Genomic DNA, 27,136 nt, shown 5'->3' with positions numbered 1-27,136 from the left:
CAGTTTACATTTTGTCTCCGGGTTGGGAGAGGTTCTGTGATGGGGGTTCAGGGACCCTTATGTGAGGTACAGAGACTTCTGGTGGGGCTTCTGTGTCAGATTCTGATTGATTTACTTACCCCATCTCATGTACATCGAAACAAACAGTGAAATGCTTTGTTTGTGTTAACAACCAACACAACCTCAAGATGTGCTGGGAGCAGCCCACAAGTGTTGTTGTACATTCTGATACTACACTGCATCCCCACTATGTTCAGCAGAACAACTCAACAAAAACAAAGCAGGCCAAGCCCCTTTCCTCCCCTCCACTCACCCACCCACACAGACAGGCCTCCAACCCCAGGACAGGCCACTTCCAGATCTCCACCCTCCAATCCAGTGGACTCGCAGATACTGGGCTGTCGACTTCCTCAGTGGGCTGGCAGACTCAGGGCTTTGGCCATCGTGCCATGAGCTCCAGACTCACTGACTTCAGGCTTCAATCTTCGCCGAAGATGAGGTCCTGAATTCTAGACACACCAACCTAGTGGGTCTTCACAAGCCTTCGTGCCCCCTGCCCCCACTGATCTCTGATCCCTGGACCCACCGACCTGAGGGGTTTCACTGACCAATCTGGGGATTTACCAGACCTCATCCTCACTTGTCTTTATTCATGGTGCTTGCTGACTCGACATCTGGTCATAGGGATCACTGACCTTTGACTGCAGGGCACTCCAACCTGGACATCCTTGTACCTGACCCCGAACACCCCTTGCTCTGTCCCCAAGACCATCCCTATGAACCTACCTAAAATATCAATCTGACCCATGACCTCAGCAGACATTGCAGCTGAGTGTCATCCTGTCCCTCACTCAAAAATGAAAACACAGACACACACGTCCTTCAGTGAGGTTTTTATTGATCAGTGTGTAGGGTCACATGCCCTCTGTCTCCACAGTGTCGGCTGGACAGTCTCCATCTGTCCATCCTTCTCCCTCAGCGTTCCCCTCTGCTTTCTGCTGCTTACTGGCACTGAGCGACCTCAAAGGAACTTTGTTTCCATTCTCAGTGGCTGCAGCCTGGTGTCTGAGAAACAGATACAGGTTTCACATAAGGACATAGACGACAGGTCATGGCGATAGAATCATGGAGTTGTACAGCACAGAAACAGTCCCATTGGCTCACCTCATCTTTGCCCATCTACACTAACTCAATTTGCCCACGTTAGGACCATATCTGCCTATGTCTTGACGATTGAATTGTCTGTCTAGATGTCCCATAGAACTGATTCTATCTCTGGCAGTGAGTTCCAGATATCAACCACTCTCTGGGTAAAATTCCTGTGGAGAGGATTTGAGTGTGTAGGGGGGATCCGGTGGGTGAGTGCGTGCGTACGTGTGTGTGTGTGTAAACCCCATCCCCAATGAGGGACAGTTTGTTTGGGATGCACTGCTTTATAGTTTACCTGACAGTACATTATCTTTGTACTACTACGGTGTGACCACAGCACCTTGCCCACAACCCACCTGTTTTCGATGTCCGCAATGCTCTCAGGCAGGGGGATATGTGCCGTTTCAGGGAGCAGGAAGGCCACAGTTCCGGCCATGACTGTGATGCTGGTGAAGATCAGGTACGGCAAGGAGTGCCAAAACTCATCGAGCAGCATGACCAGTGGAGTCAGGGAGGCTCCCATCCGTCCCATGAACATGGAGTACCCCAGCCCGCTCTGTCTGTGGAGGGAAGAGGACAGACATCAGCGCCTCACTCTGTGGGGGACAGGGAGAGGGAGAGGGAGGGTGGTACCTTCCTGGGAGAAAACATTGCCAATCTGCACTCCCTCGCTTGCCAGCCTCTTCTACCTCGGTCAGAAGACCAGACCTGCACAGGTTCCTCAGTGAAATCCAGTCTCTCCTTTTGCATTCTACAAAGGCCTAAACACCATTTGCCTTCCTGAACTGCCGACTGTGCAGTAAATGTCAGTGACTGGTGGACAAGTGTACTGTGATAGCTCTAAACTGCAGCACCTCACAACCTTTCACTGTTTACCCCCTATCCCACAATCTCTCCAGCCTGTAGCTTTCAGCCCTCCATCCAATGTTTTATGTATCTTCTTCCATGAGGTAGTACTGAGGAATGGAAGGATCTGGTGTGCAAGTGCTAAGATGTGTGAAGGTGGCAGGGCTGCTGGCTATGTGGTTAGGGAGCTGCCTGGGACACCAGCTTCCATTTCATACAGAAACAGAGGGTGCAGGGACAGCGTGTCAGTTATTAGGAGAGACTGGATCCACTGGGATAATTTTCCTCAGACTGGAGGACACTGAATGCGTTATACAGAATTCTGACAGACTGATAGGGTAGATAGTGGGAAGTCTTTCTCCATAGTAGAGGTGTCCAGAATTAGATTAAGAGGGAAATAGATAGAATAGAATCCTGTTGTTGGAGAAAGATGCACATATAAAATTGCTGGTAGCAGAGAGCACCAGTTTACTGCTGAATACGCTGTGGTTTTACTTGGTCTGACCATGTCAACAAGGGTTAGGGAAGATCAGGACAAGGTGTTGCCTGCCTCTCATGCCAGTATATCTGTGGACTTGCAGCTGCCTGAGGTGCGGAAGGCCCAGTTGAACTGGGTCATTTATGTCTGAGTTAGTGGCACTGTGGTACAGTAAGGCTACTGTGACTGCAGATGGTGTGTCACACAGGTAGATCACCATAGCCACAGGCAATGCTGTGGTACAGGTAAGATCATCGTGGCCACAGCAGAAGTGGTCTAATACAGTCAAGTCTGGGGTGTCTGACTGGATGAACAGCCAGGAGTGAATGGGACAGGGTGAATGGGATTCCTTGAAGTGGGCCCTGCTACCAGTGCTGGAGCTGTGACCACACAGAATACTGAAGAGCAAGTGTTGTAGGACAGCACGCAAACTGTGATCTGGGTTGTCCTGTGTTCGGACAGCGTGGGTCATTCTGTGAAGTAGAACAAAATGGTGAGGCTCCCCTCTCCCCACTCCCTCAGTGCGCTTCCTGACTTTTGTTGTCATGTTTACCGTGCTTACCGAATCGGTGTTGGGTAGAGTTCAGTGGTGAAGAGGACAGCCGTGGTGAACGCTGCCTCAGCACAGCCCTTGGCGACAATCCCGACCAACAGCTGAGGGATGGGCAGACCTGGAAGGTGCAAAAGAGTCAGTGAGGGAGACAGGCGGGGAGATGAAGACAGTGGGCCAGGGAGACAAAGGGATGTGGAGAGGGGATACAGCAGGGGAACAGGGAGGTAAGGTGGGGAGACGGATGGGAAACAGGTCCCCCTGGGCCAGACTAGAAATCACTCAGCTTTGTTCACTTTACCTGGTTCTGTATGTTCCTTTTGGCCCAGCCACTGCCCCCCAATGCCCAGCCACCACCCCTCACATGCCCAGACACTGCTCCACTTACACTTTCTGTGCCTCCTCCCCATAGCTCTGAGGAAGGATTGCTGACTTGACATGTTTCTTTCTCCACAGACACTGCCTGACTGCCCAGGGCGAGTTTCAGTTCAGGCCCCAACGCCTGCAGCCAATCATGTTAAGTAGACAGATCGGGGTGTGGGGGGGGGGGAACTGGACCGAGTGTGGAGAGGAGTGAGATATCAAGGGAGGGAAGGTCAGAGACTGAAGAGGGGAAGGAAGGATGCAGAAAGAGGGGTGGGGAAGGAAGGATGCAGAAAGAGGGGTGAGGAAGGAGAGAGGAGGCGAGGGAGGGAGAAGGGTGGGACAAGAGCTATGGGGTGAGAGAAAGGAGTAAGGGAGACAAGGCATGAAGGGGGAGAGAAAGAGGGGGAGGGAGTGAAACAGGGAAAGAGTGGATAGGTCATGCAGTGGGGGGGGGGATGAGGTGGGAAGACTGAGTCCGAGGGGAGCAAGTTGGTGGCTGTGAGGAGCGTCTGAGGGAGGGGAAATGGACCCCGAGGGTGGGGGAAGGGTGAGGGACCCTGAGGAAGGGATACTTTGAGAGTGGAGTGGTGGATTGAGAGAGTCTGCAGGGAGCAGATTGGAGGGAAGGAGGGAGGGAGCCCAAGCTGGAGGCAGTTTGAGGAGCCCACATCAGGGACTGAGTCCAGTTCCCACCCGACACTGTGGGGTGGTGGGTCGAATCAGAGAATGGAGACACTGGGTTTATGTGCTACAACACAGGCCATTCACCCCACCAGGTGTATACTGGCTCCCAGGGAACAATCCCATCATTCCCACTCTCTGATTTCACTGATGAGGCTATTGGGTGGGATCTTCTGGTGGAAGGTGGGTCCCCTCACTTACCTTTGGGAAGGACATGTCTGAGCGTCATCAGCAGCCCAGTCAGCAGGAGGAATCCGCCCTGGGTTTGGCGCCGTCCCACAGTGCTCAGCAGCAGATAGGCCAGCAGCTTGCCAGGCAACTCGATGGCCCCGTAGATGAAGTGTGTCAGGTACATGTCGAGTCCGAAGCCTCCCACTGAGTAACTGATGGAGTAGTAGGAGAAGGCAGCTCCGAGCCTATGCTTAGTGAGACAAACATGGTAAGGACAGAGAGCGTGTAACAAGCAGACCACTTCCCCATCTTGTCACCGAGTTCCTACATCCCACAGCCCATACACTCTCCCCATTCTTGGTAATCCCTCCGTCCCCTAGATCTCTGCCTGTCTCTGTAACATCCTCTGGCCCTCTACAGCCCTCCCTATGTCAGTAACCCCCTCCAATCCCTTCAGCCCATTCATCAATAGCCCCCTCCAACCCCTTCACCCCACTCATCAATAGCCCCCTCCAACCCCTTCACCCCACTCATCAATAGCCCCCTCCGACCCCTTCACCCCACTCTGTCAATAGCCCCCTCCAACCCCTTCACCCCACTCAATAGCCCCCTCCGACCCCTTCACTCCACTCATCAATTGCCCCCTCTGACCCCTTCCCACTCATCAATAGCCCCCTCTGACCCCTTCACTCCACTCATCAATAGCCCCTCCAACCCCTTAACCCCACTCATCAATAGCCCCCTCCAACCCTTATACCCCACTCATCAATAGCCCCCTCCAACCCCACCCCACTCATCAATAGCCTCTCCAACCCCAACCCCACTCATCAATAGCCCCCTCCAACCCTTTCACCCCACTCTGTCAATAGCCCCCTCCTACCCCTTCACCCCACTGTTAATAGCCCCCTCCGGCTCATTCACTTCAATGGCCAGTAGCCCCTCTGACCCTTTCACCCTACTCATCAATAGCCCCTCTGACCCCACCCCACTCGTCAATAGCCCCCCAGCCTCTTCACTCCACTCAATAGCCCCCTCCAGTCTTTTCACCTCTTTCATTTCTCTTTAACTGCTTCAGTCCCCTCATCTTACAGTCGCTAACCCCTTCCCATTCTCGATAGAACCCTCCAACCCTACACACATCCCTGTAACCCCCTCCAACCCCTACACCCTTCTCTGTAGTCCCCTCCAACACCTACACCCTTCCCTGTAACCCCCTCTGACCCCCACACCCTTCCCTGTAGTCCCCTCCAACACCTACAGCCTTCCCTGTAGCCCCCTCCAATTCCTACACTCTTCCTGTAACCCTCCAACCCCTACACCTTTCCCTGCAACCCCTTCCATCACCTCCACCCTTCCCTGTAGCCTCCTCCGACCCCTACACCCTTCCCTGTAACCCCCTCTAACCCCCACACCCCTGTAACCCCCCTCTGACCCCTACACCCTTCTTTCTGCGGCCCCTGCACCCTTCCCCGTAACCCCCTCCAACTCCTACATCTGTCCCTGTAGCCCCCTCCAACCCCTACATCCTTCCCCATAACCCCCTCCGTCACCTACACCCTTCCCTGTAGCCTCCTCCAACCCCTACACCCATCCCTGTAACCCCCTCTGACCCCTACACCCTTCCCTCTGTGGTCCCTACACCCTTCCCTGTAACCCCCTCCCGCCCTTACACCCTTTGCTCTATAATTTTCTAATCTCTGCCTATCTTTGTAACTCCCTCTTCCCCCTACACCATTCCTATCTGTGTAACTGCTGGCGGTCCCTTCCCTCTCTGACCCCACCAAGTGATGTTCATTTCTGGGTGCCCTCACCAGACGATTCCTGAGTAGACAGTGATTCTCCTCATTTGCGAGGTGTTTATAAGGTCGCAGATGGAGCTGGGTGTCCGTGGACGATCCATTCTCACAGCCTTCTCTAGCTCCTGAAGCAAATAGTGAATGGCAGCTCCAATTATTGCTCTCGATTGGAGCCCCGTTTCCACACATCCTGCTATGGACACATTATCCCCAGATAACAGGAGCAATTCCTAAGAACTGGTGTATATTCAGCCCATCAAATCCAAGCTAGCTCTTTGCATAACAATGCTATCTTCCCCATTCCCTATCAATCATCTTCTGCTTTGGCTCTGCCTCCCAAGCAGTGGATCCCACACCCAGTACAGAACCCCATCCCCTCCAACCCACCATCTGAACCCTCTGTCCCTGCCCCATGGGTCCAGTGGGAACACGTTCTCTCCACTCACCCTGACCAAAGCTCCATCCCTTCCCTTCTCCCCTGCCTCCCCAACAACTGCCCCAGCTTTTGCTCACCCACGGTATCTTAAACCTCCCACTCTCTCCCAGGACAGCCCCCTTCCATCCCTCCCCCCACCGTTCCCAGCGTGGGAACCAGACAGGACAAGAGTGACCACCCAATGATGGATTGGGGCCAGCTTCAGCTCCTAGTTATCCTTCTCTCTGCCGTGGTCCTGAGGCCCAGCGTCTGTGTGATTCACTCCCCAGCCTGTCCTATTCCTCACTCCCACGGATCCTCCCCCACCACCTTTCATCTCTGTGTTTCCTCCCTGTCACAGAGCATCCTTTCACCTGCTCTGCATCATTCAGATATCCCCCTCCTCCAAAAACACCTCTCCCCATACTCAGGACATAAGAATGGTTGGGAGGGGCTGGGCACCTCCCCCCACAGCTGGATGTCCGACAGCCTCTCGTTTGTCAGTTGGATTATTGCAAGGTCATCGGCAGGCTTCACCCTCCTCTTCCTCAGCCCTGATACATCTGACCCAGACCAGTGGGCCTGTTTACTTTCACCACTGCCCCACAGGGTGATTAAAACCCAGGCTCTGTCTCTGCCTCGCGAGGATCTGGCCCAGAGCAGGGGTCAGCCAGAACACTCCCAGGTCCAGGGATGTTGAGTACGTGCTGGTTATCCCGGGTACTGGGCACTGGTTGAGTATCCCCAGGGCAGGGGCTTGGTAAATTGGTTTATATTGTCAAATGTTCTAAGTGAGAGCATTTCACCACATCAGTACAAGAGAAAACAACAATAGCTTTCAGTCACTGAGTGCAGGTGGTGGTAAATGCCACAACGAGGTGAATTGTGACGCCTCATACAAGGAAATTGTCTTATGACAGGGAGCTAGAAGCTGTCCTTGAGCTTGGTGTCATGTGCTGTCAGGTTTTAGTATCTTCTGCCTATTGGGGGAGAAGGAGAGAGCGTGCACAGGTAAATAGGTGCGTTGATTATGTTGGCTGCTTTACTGAGGCACGAGAAGTGCAGAGTGAGTCCGTGGAGGGGAAGGCAGTGACAACTGCTGGGGCTTCCTTTGGCAGGGGGACTGGGTATGGATAGGGTGCTGCTTCCCCACCCTCTCTGCTTTCACTCACCTGTAAGGAGAGGCAGGAAATGGGGATGCTCACGCTGTTCCACCGGGCACACCTCTGCAGCCCACGCTGGGCCTGCTCCAACTGTGCGGCTGCCAGCAGCCATCTGACCGACTCTGGGATCCACCTGTGCATCGAGGAAGGGAAGGGTGAGTGCTGAGCACGGGGTCACTCCACTGAGTAAGAAACCTGCCTGGCCCTCCCCCCCCATCATATCCTGCGAGCCTGTCCCTCACCATGAGGGACCCTCTTCGTCCCCAGGTATACCCCCATCACATCTCGGAGAACCACCCCACCCTACAGCCCTGGGATCCCACCCCACCACAGGCCAGGAAATCATAACACCCCACTCCCCCCTCAATGCCCACCCAGTGCTTGTGAGTACAGTCCTCACTCCTTAGCAAGTCCTCCTCACTACCGGGGAAGCCTCCCCCATCCTCACAGCACTCTAGGTGACCAACCCCCTCTAATCACCCATCACACTGGAAGCCTCTGCCCCATGGTGAGTCACCCTGTGTCGGGGCGCTGTGGGTCATGTTGAAGTTGTGTCGGGTGTGAGACGTGTCGGGAGGGTGTGGGTTGTGTTGGAAGGGTGTAGGATCTGTCAGGAGGGTGTAGGTGTAGATTCTGTCGAGAGGGTGTGGGCTGTGTCGGGAAGGTGTAGATTCTGTCAGGAGGGTGTAGGTTGTGTCGGGAGGGTGTGGGTTGAATTGGGAGGGTGTGGGATGTGTCAGGAGGGTGTAGATTCTGTCGGGAGGGTGTAGGATGTGTTGGGAAGGTGTAGATTCTGTTGGGAGGGTGAGGGTTGTGTCGAGAGGGTGAGGTATATGTCGGGAGGGTGCAGGATGTGTCACGAGGGTGTAGGTTCTGTTGAGAGGATGCAGGATGCATCGGGAGGGTGTGGGATGTGTCAGGAGGGTGTAGGTTCTGTCGAGGGGGTGCGGGTTGTGTCGGGAGGATGTAGGATGTATGGGGAGGGTGCGGGTTGTGTCAGGAGGGTGCGGGTTGTGTCGGGAGGGTGCGGGTTGTGTCGGGAGGGTGCGGGTTGTGTCGGGAGGGTGCGGGTTGTGTCGGGAGGGTGTGGGTTGTGTCGGGAGGGTGTAGGAAGTGTCGGGAGGGTGTGGGATGTATGGGGAGGGTGCGGGTTGTGTCGGGAGGGTGTAGGATGTATGGGGAGGGTGCGGGTTGTGTCGGGAGGGTGTAGGATGTATGGGGAGGGTGCGGGTTGTGTCGGGAGGGTGCGGGTTGTGTCGGGAGGGTGCGGGTTGTGTCGGGAGGGTGCGGGTTGTGTCGGGAGGGTGCGGGTTGTGTCGGGAGGGTGCGGGTTGTGTCGGGAGGGAGCGGGTTGTGTCGGGAGGGTGTAGGAAGTGTCGGGAGGGTGTGGGTTGTGTTGAGAGGGTGAGGGTTTTGTCGAGAGGGTACAGGATGTATTGAGAGGGTGCGGGATGCATCGGGAGGGTGCGGGATGCATCAGGAGGGTGGGGGCTGTATCGGGAGGGTGTGGGTTGACCCGAGTACTTACAGATGTGTGACTGGGACACTGGGTGACTCACCAGCACAGGGCAGCAATCAGCAGACAGGGAGTGGAAACGGTGAAGACAAGCCAGTGCCAGTCCCGCAGCAGGTAGGCGATGAGTGCCAGCGACATGTTACCCACACTCCAGGCTAAGCTAGTTATGGCACCAAGCTGGACACGGTGCTTCACGTCCGTCCATTCTATTGCTGTTGGAGGGGTGGGGGAGCATGTGGAAGAGGTAGCCAGGGGATCGAGGTTAAGGGAGGGAGACAGGGGGTTCAGGGTGAGGTGGGTGTGGACAGGGAGTGGAGGGGTCAGTACAGGCAGTGGTCAATGTGATCAGTGTCTTTAATTCCCCACCACACCCCCACCCCATTTGCAGTCCATGCTTCTGTCCCTGTTCCCATCTCTCATCTTCATCCTACTCATCTGACTGCAATCTCCATTCCTGTCTCCCTGCCCATCTCTCATTCCTGTTCCTGTCTTCCTGCTCATTTCTCGAAGCTGTTCCCATCTCCTCACCCATCTGCCATGACCGTTTCATCTTCTCACCCATCTGCTCTCTTCCATCTCTGTTCCAACTCCCTGCCCTTCTGGAGTCCCTATTCTCATCTTCTCACCTGTCTCTCCATCTGTGTCCCATCCCTGATCCTGTCTCCCCATCTGCCTCCTGTCCCCAATCCCTTCTCCACGTCTGTCTCATATCCCCAAACCCATCTCCCCATCTGCCTCCTGTCCCCAATCCCTTCTCCACGTCTGTCTCATACCCCCATCTCCATCTCCCCATCTGCCTCCTGTCCCTAATCCCTTCTCCATGTCTGTCTCATATCCCCAAATCCATCTCCCTGTCTGCCTCCTGTCCCCAATCCCTTCTCCATGTCTGTCTCATACCCCCAACTCCATCTCCCCATCTGCCTCCTGTCCCTAATCCCTTCTCCACGTCTGTCTCATATCCCCAAATCCATCTCCCTGTCTGCCTCCTGTCCCCAATCCCTTCTCCATGTCTGTCTCCCATCCCTGATCCTGTCTCTCATTTATCTTTTGTCCCTGATCCCATCTCCCCACCCGTCTCCTGTCTCTGATCCCGTGTCCCTACCAATCCATGGTCTACAGCCCAGCCCTTTCCCTGGTGCCCCCCACCCCAGCCCCCTTACCCAGAGTGATGGAAGTTGTAGAGATAGCTGACAGTCCCATCCCACACAGGAGCCTGGAGATGCTGAACATGGCAAATGTGACAGAGAAGGAGGCAATGATGCCAAACGTAGCTGTCATTAGGCAGCCCAGAAGCAGAACCTTCCGACGGCCACACCTGGGGTAAGGACACAGCCCAGGTCATGCTCAGCTTCCAACCTTGGCCCCTAACCACAACCCCATCCCGTGATCCCAACCCACACCTGGAGCCAGGTCACAGCCTGGGTCACATTCAGCCTCGAGCCAGACCCTGACATGACCACCAAATCCCACTTATTCACAGTCACTTTTTAGTTTGGTTTCAGAACTTGCTTGGCCATAGAAGACAGAAGGTAGTGGTTGATGGGGCTTGTTCTGACCGGAGGTATTCTGTAGGGCTCTGTACTGGGACCTCTGCTGTCTGGGATTTAATGTAGGTGAATGACTTGGATGAAAACATGGATTGGTGGGTTAGCAGATTTGCAGACAATATGAAGACTGGTGATAGTATGGACAGTGTAGAATGTTCCTAAAGAATACGAGCAAGATACAGATTAGTTGCAGGTACAGACTGAGAAATGGCAGATGGAATTTAATCCTGTCAAGTGTGAGGTGTTGCAATTTGGGAGCTCAATTGTAAAGGAATATTATAGTTAATGAAAGGATGCTTAACAGTGTTGATGAACAGGGGGATCTTTGGGTTCACAGTCTGAGGGCTGGTAAAGGAGGCAGATGCTATGGATGCCTTTATTGATTGAGGCATTGAGTTTGACTAAGGAAATCACACAGTTTCAGTTCAGTTGCACTTGGAGTATTGTGTACATTTCTGGTCATTCCATTACATAGGCTGTACAGATTGTGGAGAGAATGTAGAAAAGCAACACGCACAAAGTGCTGGAGGAACTCAGCAGGCTAGGCAGCATCTATGGAAAAGAGTAAACAGTTGATGGTTTGGGCTGAGACCCTTTGTCAGGGTGCAGAAAAGGTTCACCAGGATGCTGCCTGGATGAGAGGGAGATGCTGGGCAAACTTGGGTTTTCTCTGGTGCGGCAGAGAACGAGGGGAGACCTGATAGGTTTATAAGAAGCATAGATAGAGTAGACAGACAGCATCTTTTCCTCAGGGATGAAATCTCAAATACCGGAGGCAAACAAAATGGTGGGGTAAGTTTAAAGGAGATGATTTACACAGGGAATGGTGGATGCCTGGAATGGGACCACATCATGAACCCTTCTCTAGTTTGTGTTGTAACCCCATCCCACTCCCCAAATTCTCCTCTCCCCTTCAACTGCCCCCCACACTGCCAATATTCCCTCCATACCTGTCAGAGAGGTATCCAAAAAGTGGTCCTCCCAACATGACGCCCAAGAAGAAGGTGGTTCCGGCAGCCTGGTTCAGTTGCCGCCGCTCACACACTAGGTCCCACTGTGGGAATACACAGGCTGTGGGACATCCATCACTTCACCCTTTCCCCCCTCCATTCCCCTTTCACCCACCCCCTCTCATCCAGTCACCCCTTCACCTTACTCTCACTGGCCCCTTACCCTCATACCTCAGTACCCCTCACTCCACAATCCTACCCCACACCCCCTCACCACCATCCTCCTGACCCCCCTCAACCCCACTCCTTTAACAAACCCCTCACTTCACGCACCCACTTCTCCCTCACATCCCTGGGTTGAGGGGCCAGGGGGTGAGTGAGTGGTGGGGTGGTGAGAAAGAGGGGTGTTGATAGGGTGGGATGTGTTTGGGTCAGGTGGGTGTGGGGTTATCAGGCTGGGATTCTAGTGGAGCTGGGATGGGAGTGGATTGGCTTTAGCTTTGGGTCAGGTACGGTGTGGAGATGGCAGGTGTCAGACATCATTCAGCACAGATTCAGACCCTTCAGCCCAACCAGTCCACGCTAACCAAAATGACCATCTTAGTCCAAATTGCCTGCATTTGGTTCACATCCTAAACCTGTCCTACCCACATACCTGTCCAAATTCCTTTTAAATGTATTTGCCTCAACTGCTTCCTCTGGTCTCCCATTCCATTAACAGACCACTCTCCGGGTGAAAACGTTCCCTCAACCCAATCCCAGTCCACAGAGCCCAGACTCAGCTCCACTCTCCAGACGGCACTCCCAGTTCCCCTAACCTGGGCATTGCTGAGACAGAGGGAGGCTGTGCATCCTGCTGGGGAGAGAGCTTAACTTTATTTGTCACATGTACATCAATGCATGAACACCATTGTTTCCATCAGTGACCATCATAGTCCAAATAAGTGCTGGGTAGTCTGCAAGTGTTGACATGTTTCCAGCGCCAACGACTTTCTAACCATAACTCTAACATTTTTGGAATGTGGGAGTAAACCAGAGCACCCAGAGGAAACTCATGTGGTCATGGGGAGAGCATACAAACTTCTTACAGACAGCAGTAGGAATTGAACCACGATTGCTGATTGCTGGCACTGTAATAGAATTACTCTAACCTCTATGCTACCGTACTGTAGAAGTAGTGATGCTCCAGCAAAAGTTCCAAGGCTGCAGTTCCAGCCTGTCCTGGGGTGAACCCAGTGTTGTTGGTGGGTGCCCCGGTGAATCCAATTTCCTGTTGTGCTTTAAAGGAGCTTTTTTTGGTACTGTCCTTTATTTCTTTAGACCCTAACACTACTTGTTCCGAGTCAGTCTCTCCCAATCAAATTCCCCCAGCCCCAGCACTACTGACCTTCTCCTGCTCCATCAATTCTGTTTCAGTTTGAGCCATGGTTTCGCACTGAACCAGGTCACATTGAAGGCTGCTGGAAGCCTCCGTTGTGTGGTCACCATGCCCCAGAGACCCCAGTTGAACTGAATCATCCATCAACTGTCAGACTGCACATGACAGGACTCATCCCAATTTGGCCTGGAATGGCTACTTCACATTCCCTGTGTCCAGTCTGCATGGGTAAAAGTCTCCCAGGTCAGTGTAACCCCACCACACCACCCCTTATCTCCTATTTTACAGCCACCATTTTCTACTCCACCAACCTCTGCCCTTCACTCTTCCCAAGTTCCACCCAAACTGTCCATGGTGGCTGTCCGGTTGCCAGTCATTTTAATTCCCCCCAATTCCCACAGTCTCCTTCACTGCCTGGTGAAAGTAAACACAAAGTAAAGGAACAGCCTCTCAGATTCTGCTTGGATAGTCATCTTCAATAGGACCCTACCACCAAACACATTTTTACCTCCCCCAATTCCGCTTTCCGCAGAGATTGCTACCTCCATGATTTCCGTGTCCTGTCATCCCTCTCCACTGATCGCCCTCCTGGGACATATCCCTGCAAGCCACAGAAATGCTACACCTGCCCATTCACCTCCATTTACGTCCCCAAACAGCGTTCCTGCTGGACAACCATTTTACTCCCTATCTTCATTCCTGTTCTGACATGTCGGTATGGCCTCCTCTTCTGCCAAGAATGAGACCATTCTCAGGATGGATAAGGGCACTCTCAGATTGGAGGAGTAACACCTCATATTCTGTCTAGGAAGCCTCCAACCTGATGGCTTGAACATTGATTTCTCCAACTGCTGGTAATTTTTTCCAACCCTCTTCCCTTTTCTTCTATTCCCCACTCTGACCTTTTACTCCTCCTCACCTGCCTATCACCTCCCCAATGCCCCCTCCTTCCCTTTCTCCTATGTCCATTCTCCTCTGAGTCCCTCCAGGGTAACAATCTCAGGATTGTTACCTGTGCCACGTGCGAGTGAGGCAAGGAACAGAAGGATTATACAGATTAATACGTGGCTGAGAGGAAGGTGCAGGAGGGAGGGCTTCAGGTTTTTAGATAATTGGGCTTTGTTCCAGGGAAGGTGGGATCTGTTCCGACGGGACGGTTTACACCTGAACTGGAGCGGTACTAACATTCTTGCAGGAAAGTTTGCTAGTGCTTCTCGGGGGGGGGGGGGGGGGTTAAACTAAATTTGTAGGGGGCAGGGATCCAGAATGCAAGAGAGGATAGCGAGATGAAGAATAAAGGACAGGTGGGGACTATTAAGTGTGTAGTAGAGAAAGGTGAGGCGGAACAAGTGATAAGGAGGACACACGTACAGAGGGATGGTCTGACGGAACATGGAGTTAAATGTGCAGAAAGAATAAGTAAATTCAGGAAGGACAACAAAATTCAAGGAGTGTATAGCCCGATGGGAGTTCAGGGAGCTGGGTTAAGCACAATAGGCAGTGATTTAAACAGAGAGGAGAAATGGGTTAAAAATTCTATATCTGAATGCACCAAGTGTCAGAAATAAGGCAGATGAGCTTGAAGCTCAGGTGCAAATGGGTAACTATGATGTTCTTGGGATAACGGAGACATGGCTGCAGGGAGCTCAGACCTGGGAAATGAATGTACAAGGGTATACGTGCTATCGTAGGAACAGAAATGTGGGCAGAGGGGGTGGGGTGATCCTGTTGGTGAGGAATGAGATTCAGTCCTTTGCAAGGGGGGACATAGGATCAGGAGAAGTAGAGTCTGTGTGAATAGAACTGAGGAACAGTAAGGGCAAAAAGACCCTAAGGGGTGTTGTCTACAGGCCACCAAACAGTAGCATGGATATTGGGTGCAAGTTGAATAGGGAGCTAACATTGCCATGTGGCAAAGGTAATGTTTCAGTAGTTACGGGGGATTTCAACATGCAGGTGAACTGGGAGAATCAGGTTGGTGCTGGACCCCAGGATAGGGAGTTTGTAGAGTGCCTACGGGATGCATTCTTGGAACAGCTTGTAAGAGAGCCGACCAGGGACAAGGCTATTCTGGATTTAGTGTTGTGTAATGAACAGGATTTGATAAGCGATCTTGAAGTAAAGGAACCATTAGGAGGTAGTGACCATAATATAAGTTTTTATCTGCAATTTGAGAAGGATAAGAGCAGATCGGAGGTGTCAGTGTTGCAGTTGAACAAAGGAGACTATGGAGCCATGAGGGAGGAGCTGGCCAAAGTTAAATGGATGGATATCCTAGCAGAAGACAGTGGAATAGCAATGGCAGGTATTCTTGGGAATAATGCACAAGGTGCAAATCAGTTCATCCCCCAGAGAAGGAAGGATTCAAAGGGGGGAAAGGGGCCACAGTGGTTGACAAAGGAAGTCAAAGATTGCATAGCATTAAAAAAAAAGGAAGTATGACAGAGCTAAGGTAAGTGGGAGGTCAGATGATTAGGAAATTTTTAAGGAACAACAGAACTTAAAAAAGGCAATACGGGGAGAAAAAATGAGGGACGATCGCAAGCTAGCCAGGAATATAATGGAGGTTAGCAAAAGCTTTTTTTTAGGTATGTGAAGAGAAAGAAGATAGTTAAGAACAATGTTGGGCCCTTGAAGAATGAATTGGGTGAAATTGTTATGGGAAACAGAGAAATGGCAGAAGAATTTAATGAGTACTTTAGATCTGTTTTCACTAAGGAAGACGCAAGCAATCTCCCAGATGTATGGATGGGCCAAGGACATAGGGTAACAGAAGAAATGAAACAAATTGACATTAGGAAGGAAACGGTGATGAGAAGACTGGGACTGAAGGCTGACAAATCCCCAGGTCCAGATGGTCTGCATCCTTGGGTACCAAAGGAGGTGGCCCTGGAAATTGCGGATGCATTGGTAATCATTTTCCAATGTTCCTTAGATTCAGGATCAGTTCCTGAGGATTGGAGAATGGCTAATGTTATCCCACTTTTTAAGAAAGGAGGGAGGGAGAAGACAGAGAACTATCACCCTGTCAGCCTAACATCAGTAGTGGGGAAGATGCTAGAGTCCGTTATTAAAGATGAAATAGCGGCATATCGAGGTAGCAGTGATAGGATTGGGCCGAGCCAGCGTGGATTTACCAAGGGCAAATCATGCTTAACTAATCTATTGGAGTTTTTCGAGGATGTAACCAGGAAGTTAGACAAGGAAGATCCAGTGGATGTAGTGTACCTCGATTTTCAGAAGGCATTTGATAAGGTCCCACATAGGAGATTGGTGGGTAAAATCCGAGCTCATGGCATTGGGGGGAAGGTATTGACATGGATAGAAAACTGGTTGGCAGATAGAAAGCAAAGGGTAGCGGTGAATGGGTGTTTCTCCGAATGGCAGGTGATGACTAGTGGGGTGCCACAGGGCTTGGTATTGGGACCACAGCTGTTTATGATTTAGACGAAGGCATTGAGAATAACATCAGCAAGTTTGCTGATGATACAAAGCTGGGTGGCAGTGTGACATGTAATGAGGATGTTAGGAGAATTCAGGGTGACTTGGATAGGCTGAGTGAGTGGGCAGATACTTGGCAGATGATGTTTAATGTGAATAAGTGTGAGGTTATCCACTTTGGGAGTAAGAACAGGAAGGCAGATTATTATCTAAACGGTGTAGAGTTAGATAAGGGAGAAATACAAAGAGATCTAGGAGTCCTTGTTCATCAGTCACTGAAGGTGAATGAGCAAGTGCAGCAGGCAGTGAAGAAGGCTAATGAAATGTTGGCCTTTATTACAAAGGGAATTGAGTACAAGAGCAAGGAAATCCTTTTGCATTTGTACAGGGCCCTGGTAAGACCACACCTGGAGTATTGTGTATAGTTTTGGTCTCCAGGGTTAAGGAAGGACATCCTGGCTGCAGAGGAAGTGCAGCGTAGATTCACAAGGTTAATTCCTGGGATGTCCGGACTGTCTTACACAGAGAGGTTAGAGAGACTGGGCTTGTACTCACTGGAATTAAGGAGATTGACTGGGGATCTGATTGCAACATATAAGATTATTAAGGGATTGGACAAGATAGAGGCAGGAAATATGTTCCAGATACTGGGAGAGTACAGTACCAGAGGGCATGGTTTGAGAATAAGGGGTAGGTCATTTAGGACAGAGTTAAGGAAAAATTTCTTCTCCCAGAGAGTTGTGGGGGTCTGGAATGCACTGCCTCGGAAGGTAGTGGAGGCCAATTCTCTGGATGCTTTCAAGAAGGAGCTAGATAGGTATCTTATGGATAGGGGAATCAAGGGATATGGGGACAAGGCAGGAACTGGGTATTGATAGTAGATGATCAGCCATGATCTCAGAATGGTGGTGCAGGCTTGAAGGGCCAAATGGTCAACTTCTGTATCTATTGTCTATTGTCCTTTTGTTTCTGCCTCTCGTCTTCTCCACCTATCACCTCCCAGCTTACTTCGTTAACCTCCAACCCCCACCCACCTGTTGCCTTCCCCTCCCTCCATCTGGCATCTTGCTCCCTCTAATGAAGGGTCTCAGCCCTAAACATCAACTGTTTATTCATTCCCATAGATGCCACCTGACCTGCTGAGTTCCTCCAGCATTTTTTATGTTAGTCTACAACTCACTGGCATGAACAATACTTTTGTTTCAAGTAACCTGCTCCCCCTTTCTGGCTTTTTTCTCTCTATCTGAACTACCCAGTTTCTCCAGATGCTGCCCAACCTGATAAGTTCCTTCAGATGTTTGTGTGTTGCCCCGGATTCCAGCCTCCAGAGTTTCTTGTGTCTCCAGAAAAAACTGCTTTAAATTCTGTGTCATAATCTCATAAATTTAGTATGTTATTGAATACTCTGAGAAACTCAAAGTACTTAGCAACTTGGTGAACCTCTTCTGCACCCTTTCAATAGCCTTCCCGCTGCCACCCCACTTGCCTCCGTGTCCAGCACATAACTCTTCGTATCTTCCACCATCTGCAACAGGATCCACTACCAAGCACGTTTCTCTCCCCCACCCAACTTTCTGTTTCCCACAGGGATCGCTCCCTACTTAATTCCCTTATCCACTCGTCCCTCACCACTGATCTCCCTCCTGTTACTGATCCTTGCAAGTGGAACAAATGCCACACCTGCCCCTACACCTCCTCCCTCACTACCATTCAAGAACCCAAAAGGTCACCTGTGAATCTGTTGGGGTCATATATTGTGTCTGGTGCTCCCAGAGTGGTCTCCTGTATTTCAGTGAGACCCGACGTAGATTAGGAAACTGCTACACCAAGCACATATGCTCCATCCACCAGAGTAAAAACAGGATCTCCCGGTAGCCACCTATTTCAGTTTTACTTCTCACACCCATTCTGACATGTCAGTCTATGGCCTCCTACGATGTCACGATGAAGCCACACTCCGGATGGAGGAGCAACACCTTAATATTGTTTCTGAACACTCTCCAGCCTGATGGCATAAACATCAATTTCTCAAACTTTCGTTAATTGACCCCCCCTCACTATTCCTGTTTCCCTCTCTCAGCTTTTCTCCTTACCTGCCCATCAACTCCCTCTGGTGCTGCTCCTTCCCTTTCTTCCATGGTTTTCTATCAGATACCCCCTTCTCCAGCTCTTTGTCTATTTCACCAATCAACTTCCCAGTTCTTTGCTTCACCCTTCCTCCTCTCCTGGTTTCACTTATCACCTGCCATGTTGTACTTCTCCCTCCTCTCCCCACCTTCTTGCTCTGACCTCCTCTGTCTTTCCAGTTCTGATGAAGAGTCTTGGCCTGAAACGTCAACTGTTTTCTCTTTTCCATAGATGCTGCCTGGTCTATTGAGTTCCTCCAGCATTTTGTGTGTGTTGCTTTGATTTCCAGCATCTGCAGATTTTCTCTTGTTTGTTATATCCTACAATCTTCTACACTATTCACTACATCACTAATCATTGTACCAACTGCAAACTTACTAACCCACCTATCAATGTTTTCATCATGTAGCATCACTTAGGACACCTAGTCATGGATGTTCAGCCAGATTAAGTGTCATCGACCACTATTGCCTGTCTTCCATGGGCAAGCTAATTCAAGATAAAAATGGCCAAGTCACCATACATGACCAGCCCCACACAAAGTCATGTTGGCAGTCCTAAATTAGGCCATGATTCCTCAAATGCTTGTAAATGCTATCTCTAAGAATCCTTTCCAATAGCTTTCCCACCAATGACATGAAACTCACCAGTTTAGAAATACCAGGATTATCCTTATTTTCCTTCTTGAATAGTGGAACGCCATTATTGAAGATAGTGGACAAGGCCCAAGCAATCTCATCTCTTGCCTCTCTGAATATTGAGGTGTGAATATTCTATCACACCTTTAGGACTTAACCATCTTAACATTCTTTAAGAGACACAACCTTTGCCTTTATTTCAGAATTCCCTAGGGGTGGTGAACCTATGGCACACAAGTCTAAGATTATGATAGGCATGTAGTTCCACCCTTAGATTCTTTGAACTCCACCTGTAATTAAAAAAAACTACCAAATGAAGCAGCGTATGATTTTTACAACCTGGGAGCAGTGAAATGTTTTCATAGGAAATATCTCACACCTGCTTGGTGCCAGCTAGACAGTTGGATGATACATTTTGAAATTCTTGAAGACCTGGTGTACACACCAGTATTTGGATAGTAACTGGTTACAATAACAATGCTATTTAGAAATTATCTTATTTTTCAATTGTCTCTTCAAAATATTAACAATTTTTATATGTTTTCTAAAATGCTTCATTTATTTCAATCTGTTATATTTTAATCAATAGAAACAATAAATACACTTAAGCAACAGGACTCACCCTTTTTCCTTGAAAAAAAGTCCATAATTATTGTTACTAATTCGTTGATCAATGATAACTTCTGCTCAAAATTACCACTGTACATGAGATGTTTTTTTAGATTATCGCCAATTTTGGTCACATGCTCTTGAAAAGGTTCACCACCCCTACCCTAGAAATAAACAAACTGATTTCATAATCCTCCATGTCCTTTTCCTTGCTAAACATTGACACAAAGTACTCAATTAAGATCTCACTCACACCCTCCCCCTGCCTCCAAGCTCATGTTCCTTCCTTTATCCTTGAATTGTTCTGTCCCCTCCCCAGTAATTCTCTTGCTCTTTGTGCATGTATAAAATGCACTGGGATTCTCTTTAATGCTACTTGCAAAGTATTTTTCATGGCCCCTCTTAGATCTGCTGAGTTCTTTTCTAGCTTCTTTACAATTTCTGAAGCATTTGATTTGAATTAGCTCCCAACTTCCTTTACAACTCCTCCCTTGGAGTGTCAGACACCCTGAGCCAATAGGCTGGTCCTGGACTTATTTCCACTTGGCATAATTTACTTATTATTATTTATGATTTTATATTGCTATATTTCCACACTATCCTTGGTTGGTGCAACTGTAACAAAACCCAATTTCCCTCGGGATCAATAAAGTATGTCTGTCTGTAAACCTTACATATGCTTCCTTTTTCTACTGCACTAGATTCACTACTTCTCTCAATATCTAAAGTTCCCTTATCTTGCCATCTTTGTCCTTTTTTAACTGGAACATATCTGTGCATTTGCTCTTTAAAAACCCTCCATATGTCAAGTTGGTTGCATCAAAGTCTGGTATGGGAATTCCAAAAGATGGTGGACTCAGCTAGTTCCATCACTACATCAGGGAGGAGATACAGAAGTCTGAAGACCGAGCTTCTTTTGCTCTGCCTTTAAATTTCTCAATGCTCCATGAACACAACCTTGTTATTCCTTTTAATGGCGCTATCTATTTATTTTGGTAATTTATAATGTCTTTGTAAAACTAATTTCACATTATTGAAGTCAGCAGTAATAATTATGATTCTGATGTCTCAGGAAAGCAACATCAGCCAGTAAGGACCCATGCCATCAGGGCTAAGCCTTCTTCATTTCCGCCATCAGGCGGGAGTACAGGAGCTTTTAGATCTTCACCAATAACAGCTTTTTCTCCACTGCCATTAGGATCTTGAACCAACCTGACCAACCCTAATGGTATCTCTCACCATATTTCCCCTGACTTGCACTCATGCCATTATGCTTTTCTTTCGTTTACTTTGTCATGTAAGTTTAATGTAATTTGTGTCAACTTGTTTATGTTAATGTTTGTACTGTATTGTGCTGCTGCTGCTAAAAGCTGATTTTCATGGCATTTGAACCCCAGATGTTTTTTTTGGCAACAAACTTGAACTTGATCCTGATAAGGTGGGTTAATGTCCCCCCGCTGCCCTGACCTTCTTCAGTATTAACAGCACAACATAATTTCCCCAAACACTGTTGCCAGTCACACACCTCTCCCCCGCTTCACCTCATCTTTCCCCTCCTTCCTTTCAACTTCTCCCACCCCTTGTCCCCCTCCCTACCTTCCCCTCACCCCTTTTCCCGCCTTCCTCAGCTCTTCTTCCCCTTCCTCCCTCCCCTCTCCCCTCCATACCTCAGTGGCGATGGTAGAAGTGAACTGGGACGTGTCATAGTCCCAGCCGTTGGTACAGCCGATGGCATTAGACAGGTTGTGCTGGCTGTCTGGGTGTGCCTCTAGCAGCTGGAGCTGGGGGCTGGGGTACATGCGGCAAGAGCTGTAGGTGCCGTCGGACTCCAGAGGGGAGGTAGTATGCAGCCGCTGGGCCTGGCTCAAGTTGGCCAGGCTGGGGTGGGGGGATCGACAGTGATGGGTAGGAACGGCCGATAGGAAGATATGCAGCAGGAAGTGCCAGGGCAGAGGCAGGCGGGCAGCCCACAGCAGCACCAGCACCAACAGCTGGAATCTGCCAAAGCCTCCCAGCCCCTGTAAGATGCTATCCATATACATACTGGTGCACAGCAGCAGGGAGACTGAGCTTGCAAGGACCCTGCACACCGCCTGACTCCAATAATCTGCCAATTATGTGATTGGGGTGTGGTGAACAAAGCTGGTGTTCAGGGAACACAGTCCTTCACTATCCAACTATTAACCAGACTGGGCTGGGCAGACCCAGGAACATCCCCTTGGAACCCACACTCACCAGTGCAGTGCACCAGCGTACAGTGATGACAGGACTAACAAATTAATGCACAGCACATGATCCAGACATGCCAAAGCTTGGGAGGGGCAGTAAGGAGAGGGAGATGGGTGGGGGGGGGAGTGGTGGGAGAGGAGGAGAGTGTGATGTGCGAGAAAGAGGGAAGTGGCAGCGAGGGAGAGGGACAGGAGCACAAGGAGGAGGGAGAGCAAATGGAGCACGAGGAACTGATGGGAGGGTCATGGGAGAGAGGAGGAATGGAGGAGAGGGACGGGGTGCTATGAGTGGGAGAGTGAGAGAAAGCAAGAGAGCGAGGTGGAGAGAGGGTCTGGCAGATAGGATGAGGAATAAAGACGGAGAGAGGGTAAGGGCTGGGTAGGAGAAGGAAAGGATGGGCGGAAGGAGAGCGAGGACAGTTGGAGGGGTGTATTGGAGGCCTGTGACCAGTGGTGTACCACAAGGATCAGTGGGGGCCCTCACTGTTCCATTTGGATGTGAATGTTAACGTGTGATTAGTAAGTTTGCAGATGGCACAAAAATAGTTACAGTCATAGTTGTACAGCTTAGAAATGGGCCCTTTGGTCCATCTACACTAGTCCTAGTAGGACAATATCACTCTACGCAGTGGTACTCAAGATGCATCTTAAATGTAGTACTGTACCCCCTCTGGCAGTGTGTTCCAGACAGCAGCCGCTCTCTGTGTAAAAATTATCAGTCAGATTCCCTTTAAAACTCCCTCCTCTCACCTTAAATCTGAAGCGCTTGATTTTCATACCCCTTCTAAAAAGATTTCAATGATCTGCCCTATAAATACCTCTCATTACTCTATCTATTTCTACCAGGTGACCCCCTCAGCCACCTTCGCTTCAGGATAAACAGGCCCAGCCTATCCAATTTCTCCCCGTGACTACAGTCCTCTGTCCCAGGTGATTCTCCTCTGCACCGTCTCCAGTGCAACCCCATGCCTTCTATAACATGGTGACCAGAATCCCGTGTGTATGTGCAGTGGGTCGTCGTCTCCTTGCTGCGTTGTTTCTGCTGGATTGCACTTCTCTCCTTCTGTCCAAGCGACTCAGTCAGGGCTGCACCATCTGTAGGACGTCCCGTGGCCTCTGTCTTCCCAGCTGCTCAGAACTAAAGGAGCCATTACATTCGCACAGGGATACACTGGAGTGCTGGAGTATGGATCAATGAGATCAGGCTCAAGGTGTAGTCGCAAACATTGGAACAGCAGGGCTGATGTGACAGGGCAATGAGCTCCTGCTCCCGGGGTGCTGGTCAGGAGCATCCACGCCTCCCGAACCCCACCTGCCCACCACTACCTCCCGATAGACAGGGTCTACCCCAGGTCATCAACCCTACCCTCCCCCCACCACAGCCAGGGTCACTGGCCAACCCCCTGACCCTCCAAGCCAAACCCTAACCCTGCAGGGTCACCAGGCTGACCCCTGACTCCTTAAGTTCACCAGTTGCCCCTAAACACCCCAGGTCACCACCACAGAGTCAGTGGGCTGACCCCTGACCCTGGCTTGGGTGACGCTCTCCCCTTCAACTGGGTTTGTGAGTGATGACGTCCTTATAGATACGTGTGAGTCTAGGTGTCTCGGTGCCACATCGTGACCGACAGGAGGCTAGGTCCAACCACAGAGAGGAGCAAGCAATCAGGGTGTTTAATTAAAGTTCAGTGCCAGTGACAAGTGATGCCAATGGCCTGGGCCAAGCCAGAATGCCTGCCACTCACACCCACTGTGCCAGGGCAGGGACAAGAGCAGCCAGTGCTGGGAGGAGTCCATCGGATGCTCCTGGTGAGACACAGAGGGCTGGCCACCGCTGTGCTGCAGAAATCGAACGCATGCCATCGGTCGGAGCCGGGAATACAGGTGCCATGCAGCATACATCACCCCCCATATCTTACAATATAACTGCAAATGTGTAAACGTTAAGGTAACTGCTTTGTAGAAGCCGTTAAATATTCCGGAGGAGTTCCTGGAACCCTGCTTGTACCAGCCGTCCTTCACCAATCCAGGGCGTAGAGGCTTCACGGGCAGAAGATTCGCCGCTCGGCTGAACTGGTCACTGAGCTGGGGACACAAGATGGAGCATCAGATGGGATAACTCAGACCAGATCACCACAAGCACCTGATCTCACACATTCTCCACACGGGTCAAATGTAGCAGGGAAGTTTACAATGAACGACCAGACCATTGATGTACAGGAAATGGAGAGCAGGACCTTATTCTCTAATAGTGGATGGTAAGGCAAGGCAACATAAGGCAAGCTTGCTTTCATCTGTTAGGGCCTCGTGTATAGAGTCAGGAAGTTATGTTACATCTACACAGTCCAGGAGGGATGCGGAGGCTTTAGAGAGAGCGTGAAGAAGTTCACCAGGGTTGTTTTGATTTGAGGATAGGAGCCATATGGAGAGGTCAAACAAATATTTTTATGCAGAGCAGGTGGGTGCCTGGAATGGGCTGTGGGTGGGTGCTGGTGGAAGCAGATATGATAGTGGTGATCAAGAGGCTGTTAAACAGGGGATGAGGGAGATGGTCAGTATGCAGTTTAATTTGGTATCATGGTTGCCACAGTGCCTGTTCCTGTGTAGTATTGTTGCATGTTCCCTATTGTGTGACGATGAAAGTATCAGCCCACCACCCCGAGCAGGGTTCTGAGCCCAACCCCAGACATCACCCCCACCACCCCTGTACCTGGCTGCCCGCTGCCTGGCTCTGCTGACCACGCACTGGGCCCTGGCCTTGGAAGAGGGGGCTGGGGGACTGAGCTGTGGCCTGGGACCAGCCCCAGACAAGGGTGTGTGCTGCCTCCAGTTCTCCAAGGTTGCCCTCCTGACCCGGCAGGGTGACGGGCTGTCTGTCCTCGACTGGGGACGCATCCTAGCTGAGGCGCTGAGGCTGCGGGAAGGGAGGGCTGGACTCTCGGAACAGCGCAACGTCCCTCCCTGGGAGCAAGGGCTGCCCGCTGCCAATATGGCTGCCTTCATAGCATCCTCAGTGGGTGAGGCAGGAACCAGGGCGGGGAAGCTGGTCCTGTGGGAGAGCACAGAGAAAGAATGTAAGGCTGTAGAAATGGGGAGGGGGGTGTAGGGGCTGGAGGGGTTACAGGGACGGGAAGGAGTGTAGGGGATGGAGGGGGTTACAGGGATGGGGAGGGTTGTAGGGGCTGGAGGGGTTACAGGGACAGAAAGGAGTGTAGGGGTAGGTGGGAGTTAGAGGGACAGGGAGGAATGTAGGAGTTTACAGGGACAGGAAGAGGTGTAGGGGTAGGTGGATGTTATAGGGATGGGGAGGGGCATTGTGAATCATGTTCTGAGCTGTTACAGAAACCAGTTAATTGAATTTTCACACTGTAACTGATATCCTGTCTGTACAGAGCCGCCCAACTCTCCTCTTAGTTCTGACTCAGTCTCAATTCAAAATGGACAATTCCTTCCCCCACAGGTGCTGCTCAACCAGCTGAGTTCCTCCAGCAGGCCATTTGTTGCTCCAGGTTCCAGTGTCTGCAGGCCCTGATGTTTGTATTTATCCCAAATGTAAGCTGATTTTTGAGGATAACACAGGAAAAATCCCTCAGCCATGAAGATTAAACTTTAAAAACAAAAGGTATTCCCTGCTCACTCAGTTTACAGAACTACTGGTCAGTCACAATGCCTGGTGCAGGACACCAGGCTCTGATGCACACTCGGGGAAGCTGAAGATGTAAATATTGTCCCCTCACTGGTCACTACTGTCCACAGACATTCCCTGTCCCCTCACTGGTCACTACTGTCTCTCTATGTTCAAAGTAATTCCCTGTCTCTGTCCCATTTCCTACACACACACACACACACACACTGCTCAGCCGCTGCTTAGAACTGTATCAGGTAGAACAAGGACATGGCTGGGGTCTCACTCTGTTGCTGAGTACAGAGATGGGGGAGTGTTGGTTGGAATCTAAACCTTCCTGGGTTCTGGAACAGTTCCATAGCAATGGAAAAATGCCACTGTTCAGCCAAGGAAGAGAGAACTCAGGAAAGGACAGGCCAATCAGTTTAGCATCTGTCACTGGTGAAAGCAGGTTACAAAGGACAATTGTCATTGTGAATGGGAAGGAGCAAGGTGGATCCGAGCAAATGTAGATGTTGGGTATTTGGAGATCCAAAATCCCACATAAGCAGTTGGTGGCAGATCTATTGGTAACACCGTTAGACATGGGCGAGCTATCAGAAGCCAGAGGGTGAATAATGTTATGTCTTTCTCCAAGAAGGGCTACGAGGCCAAGCCAGTGGAACTACTGGCTGGTGAGTGGTGTGAAAGTTAATGGGGGGGGGGGGTTTCTGATGTATGGAGTTTTGACAAGGTTCTGCATGGTATGCTAGTTTGGAAGATGAAATCACCCGTGATCCAGAGTGAGTAGGCATATTCGACACAAAATTGGCTTGGTGGTAGGGGACAGAGGGACAGAGGGTTTTTTTAAGACTAAGTGCCTGTGACCAGTAGTGTGCCCCAGGGATCAGTGCTGGGTCCACTGTTGTTTGTCATATATTAATGACTTGGATGAAATGTCGTTTGCTGGTGACACCAAAATGGATGGTGGTGTGCGCAAGATTACAACAGAATCTAGATCAACTGGGAAAATGAGCAAAGATATGACAGATGGTATTTAATTTAGACAATTACGAAGTGTTACACTTGGGAAGTTAAACCAGGGCAGAACTTGCAGAGTAATTGACAGGGCTTTGGGGAGTGTTGTAGAGCAGACGGAGGGATATAGGTACACAGTTCTCTGGAAGTGATGACAAGAGTACACAGTGTGGTGAAGAAGTCACTTGGGTGATTTGCCTTCAATGGTTAAGGGACTGAGTACATGAGTTGGACATCATGTAACAGCTGAAAAAGATGTTGAAACCTCACTTGTGTGCATTTCTTGTTTTCCTAGAGAATGGCATGAAGCTGAGGGTAGAAAAGTGGCTGTTTTTCCTCAGGTGGAGGAATAGGGAGAGTTTGATCCAATTTTCTAGGTGAATAGAGATGGCACCAATTTTAAGGTCAGTGTGCGGTGAGCAGAGCTGTCAGTGGTCTTTCAGTC

At 50.4% G+C, this 27,136-nt stretch overlaps 2 protein-coding genes across 4 annotated transcripts in view; both read right to left on the bottom strand.

The window, feature by feature from the left end:
• Nucleotides 1-914: 914 nt before the first annotated feature.
• Nucleotides 915-23,631, bottom strand: LOC132401343 (solute carrier family 22 member 7-like). The gene is made up of 10 exons (XM_059983472.1): nucleotides 21,489-23,631; nucleotides 11,629-11,732; nucleotides 10,292-10,446; nucleotides 9,175-9,343; nucleotides 7,625-7,748; nucleotides 6,053-6,162; nucleotides 4,272-4,486; nucleotides 3,036-3,144; nucleotides 1,506-1,709; nucleotides 915-1,065 (listed from the first exon to the last, which is right to left on the bottom strand). Exons 1-10 carry the CDS (start codon nucleotides 21,861-21,863, stop codon nucleotides 915-917), a joined length of 1,716 nt encoding a protein of 571 aa, XP_059839455.1. The 5' UTR covers nucleotides 21,864-23,631.
• A 78-nt stretch (nucleotides 23,632-23,709) lies between these two features.
• Nucleotides 23,710-27,136, bottom strand: part of LOC132400937 (tau-tubulin kinase 1-like) — an 87,636-nt gene continuing 84,209 nt past the window's right edge. For all 3 annotated transcript variants that reach the window (XM_059982522.1, XM_059982521.1, XM_059982520.1), the window contains 2 exons: nucleotides 24,760-25,098; nucleotides 23,710-24,134 (listed from right to left, as the gene is read on the bottom strand). In XM_059982522.1, coding sequence (XP_059838505.1) covers nucleotides 24,092-24,134; nucleotides 24,760-25,098 — 382 coding nt within the window. In that variant the 3' untranslated portion in view covers nucleotides 23,710-24,091. The remainder of the gene's footprint in view (nucleotides 24,135-24,759; nucleotides 25,099-27,136) is intronic.

This window comes from Hypanus sabinus, chromosome 10 (assembly GCF_030144855.1).
Source record: "Hypanus sabinus isolate sHypSab1 chromosome 10, sHypSab1.hap1, whole genome shotgun sequence".
In the NCBI taxonomy this organism is placed as follows: domain Eukaryota; kingdom Metazoa; phylum Chordata; class Chondrichthyes; order Myliobatiformes; family Dasyatidae; genus Hypanus; species Hypanus sabinus.
This window is presented reverse-complemented; position numbering and strand designations above follow the sequence as displayed.